General features: G+C 35.1%; 1 protein-coding gene across 1 annotated transcript; it reads left to right on the top strand.

The window, feature by feature from the left end:
• The first annotated feature begins 892 nt into the window (after nt 1-892).
• LOC131486051 (olfactory receptor 2A12-like) lies at nt 893-1,846 on the top strand. The gene has a single exon (XM_058686195.1). It carries the CDS (start codon nt 893-895, stop codon nt 1,844-1,846), a length of 954 nt encoding a protein of 317 aa, XP_058542178.1.
• The last annotated feature ends 412 nt before the right edge of the window (nt 1,847-2,258 follow it).

The following is a 2,258-nucleotide window of genomic DNA, read 5'->3' as shown; positions in this document are numbered from 1 at the left end:
TGTGTGTGTGTGGTATGGAAGGTAGTCAACACATTATATAACCAGTCTATATCTTCCATTTAAGCACAGGCTAGCAAATTTAATTCAAAGATTTTGATAAAGAACACAAGTGTATCAGTAAAAATATATATCCACAAAGGAGACATAGGCCCATAAGCATTTTCACACTGACTTCAAAATGGTAAAAAAAGCTTAGCTTTGAAACAATTACTTTTCTAAGGTCATTACTATAAATTTGGAAGTTCAATTGTTTAGAGGATTAATTATATTATTCCTTCTAATATTGAAGTAATGAAAGTAGTTAAAATAAGTAGATTTTGTGTATTATTGTACTTTTATGACATTGGAATTTATGTTCCATAAGAACTAAGAATTAAAACAAAACAATCAATCCTTTGTCTTGCTAAATGTAAACTTTATTATTATTGATGATTTTTTTCTTATAGTAGAAAGAAAATGGAATTATTTTTAACTATTATATTTTATACTAGGAATTTGGTAAAATCATTTTATTTTGCAGAATCTCTAGTTCTTTTTTAGAAAATGGATATTAATATTTGATTAGTAAAATGTAGAAGTGTGCTGTGTAGTACATATGATACAATGAGTAGAGGTGGGAGAAATTCTCAGTGTGAAACCAAAACCCTGTAATTCATCAAAAACAAGCAGTTGCATGATGCAGACAGTGATTTGGAAATGTTATTATTCCTTTGAATAGAATATTTGTGCAACAAAATTTCACAAATAATTGTTTATCCAACTTAAGATACATTTATCTCTAGCATTGTAGTTGATGTAATATGGGAATAGATTTAATGTTGCAATTTTAAAATAAGACCATTTTTGGTTTTTGCCTTCCTTTCATTTCAGCAGGAAACTTTCAGTGGTCAAAATGGGTCATGGGAATTTCAGTGTCATCAGTGAGCTGATCCTTGTAGGATTTTCCAATTACCCCCAGACTGAAATCCCACTCTTTTTTCTATTCTCTCTGGTCTACTTGGCAAGTCTCTTTGGAAACACAACTGTCATCACTTTAGTCATTCTAGATTTCTCTCTCCAGACACCCATGTACATCTTCCTCTGTCATCTGGCCTTTCTCAACATATTTTTTAGCACATTTGTGGTCCCCAAGATGCTTTTTAATTTTCTCGCAAGCAAGAAAGTTATATCTTACAACTTCTGTATTGCTCAGACCTACATCACCTTATTCCTGGAGTCAACTGAGTGCTTTCTTCTTGCAGTAATGGCTTTGGATCGCTATGTGGCCATTTGTTACCTACTGAGATATCTGCTCATCATGAACTGGTCTGTGTGTGCGGCATTAGCTCTGGGGGCCTGGACCGTTGGCTTTTTTGCCTCAGTGGTGCCTCTCTACCTCACAATTCTTCCACTCTGTGGTCCATATGTTGTTGACTATATTTTCTGTGAATTGCCCATTCTTCTTCATATGTTCTGTGCTGATACATCCCTGCTGGAGACCATAATGGCCACAGGAGGGGCTGGAACAGTGTTATTCCCCTTCCTCTTCATTATACTCTCTTACCTTCGCATCCTGGTGGCTGTGATGACAATAGACTCTATTAAGGGCAGAAAAAAAGCCTTTTCCACATGTACTTCCCACCTGATTGCTGTGATCATGTATTATGGAACAGGAATGATCCGGTACTTAAGACCCAAGTCCCTCTATTCAGCAGAGGGAGACAAACTCATTTCTGTGTTCTATGCAGTCATCAACCCTATGCTGAATCCTTTCATTTACAGCCTAAGGAACAAGGAAATGAAGGAGGGTATGAAAAAAGTTATGGGCAAATACAAAATTAAAACAAAACAACAAATCACAGGCTAGAATCTTTATGATTCTATAAGCGTTCTTATAAGCGTTTAAGGCAATGCTTATTTTTTTAACCTGTGTTCATATCCAAATACTATGAGACTAAGCTCCACCCCAAGTAATTTGGATTTGGCAGACTTCCAGATGAAAGTAGTCATTACATTTTTACAAATCTCCTCAAGTGTTTCCAGTTCAGATTTCTCCCATGAGTTAATATTTATGTATAGTTGTTCTTTAAGTGTTAGAACATTGTTATATCAACTCAGTCAAATAGTTTGTGACCTGCACGATGAATTCCAGGTCAACACATTCTTATCCTCTGTAGCCACTCAATTTACAGTATTTTATTCTCTCTTTTTCCATTTATTTTGCGAAGTTTAAAATTATGACAAGGTGACCAATCCTACTCTACTCATATGCTCCATCC

This window comes from Neofelis nebulosa, chromosome 1 (genome assembly GCF_028018385.1).
Source record: "Neofelis nebulosa isolate mNeoNeb1 chromosome 1, mNeoNeb1.pri, whole genome shotgun sequence".
Lineage (NCBI taxonomy): Eukaryota > Metazoa > Chordata > Mammalia > Carnivora > Felidae > Neofelis > Neofelis nebulosa.
Note: the sequence above shows the minus strand (reverse complement) of the source record. Positions and strands in the feature narration are given on the sequence as shown.

Coding starts and splice junctions, on each gene's coding strand:
- LOC131486051 (XM_058686195.1), top strand. CDS start 893: ATGGGTCATGGGAATTTCAGTGTCATCAGTGAGCTGATCCTTGTAGGA.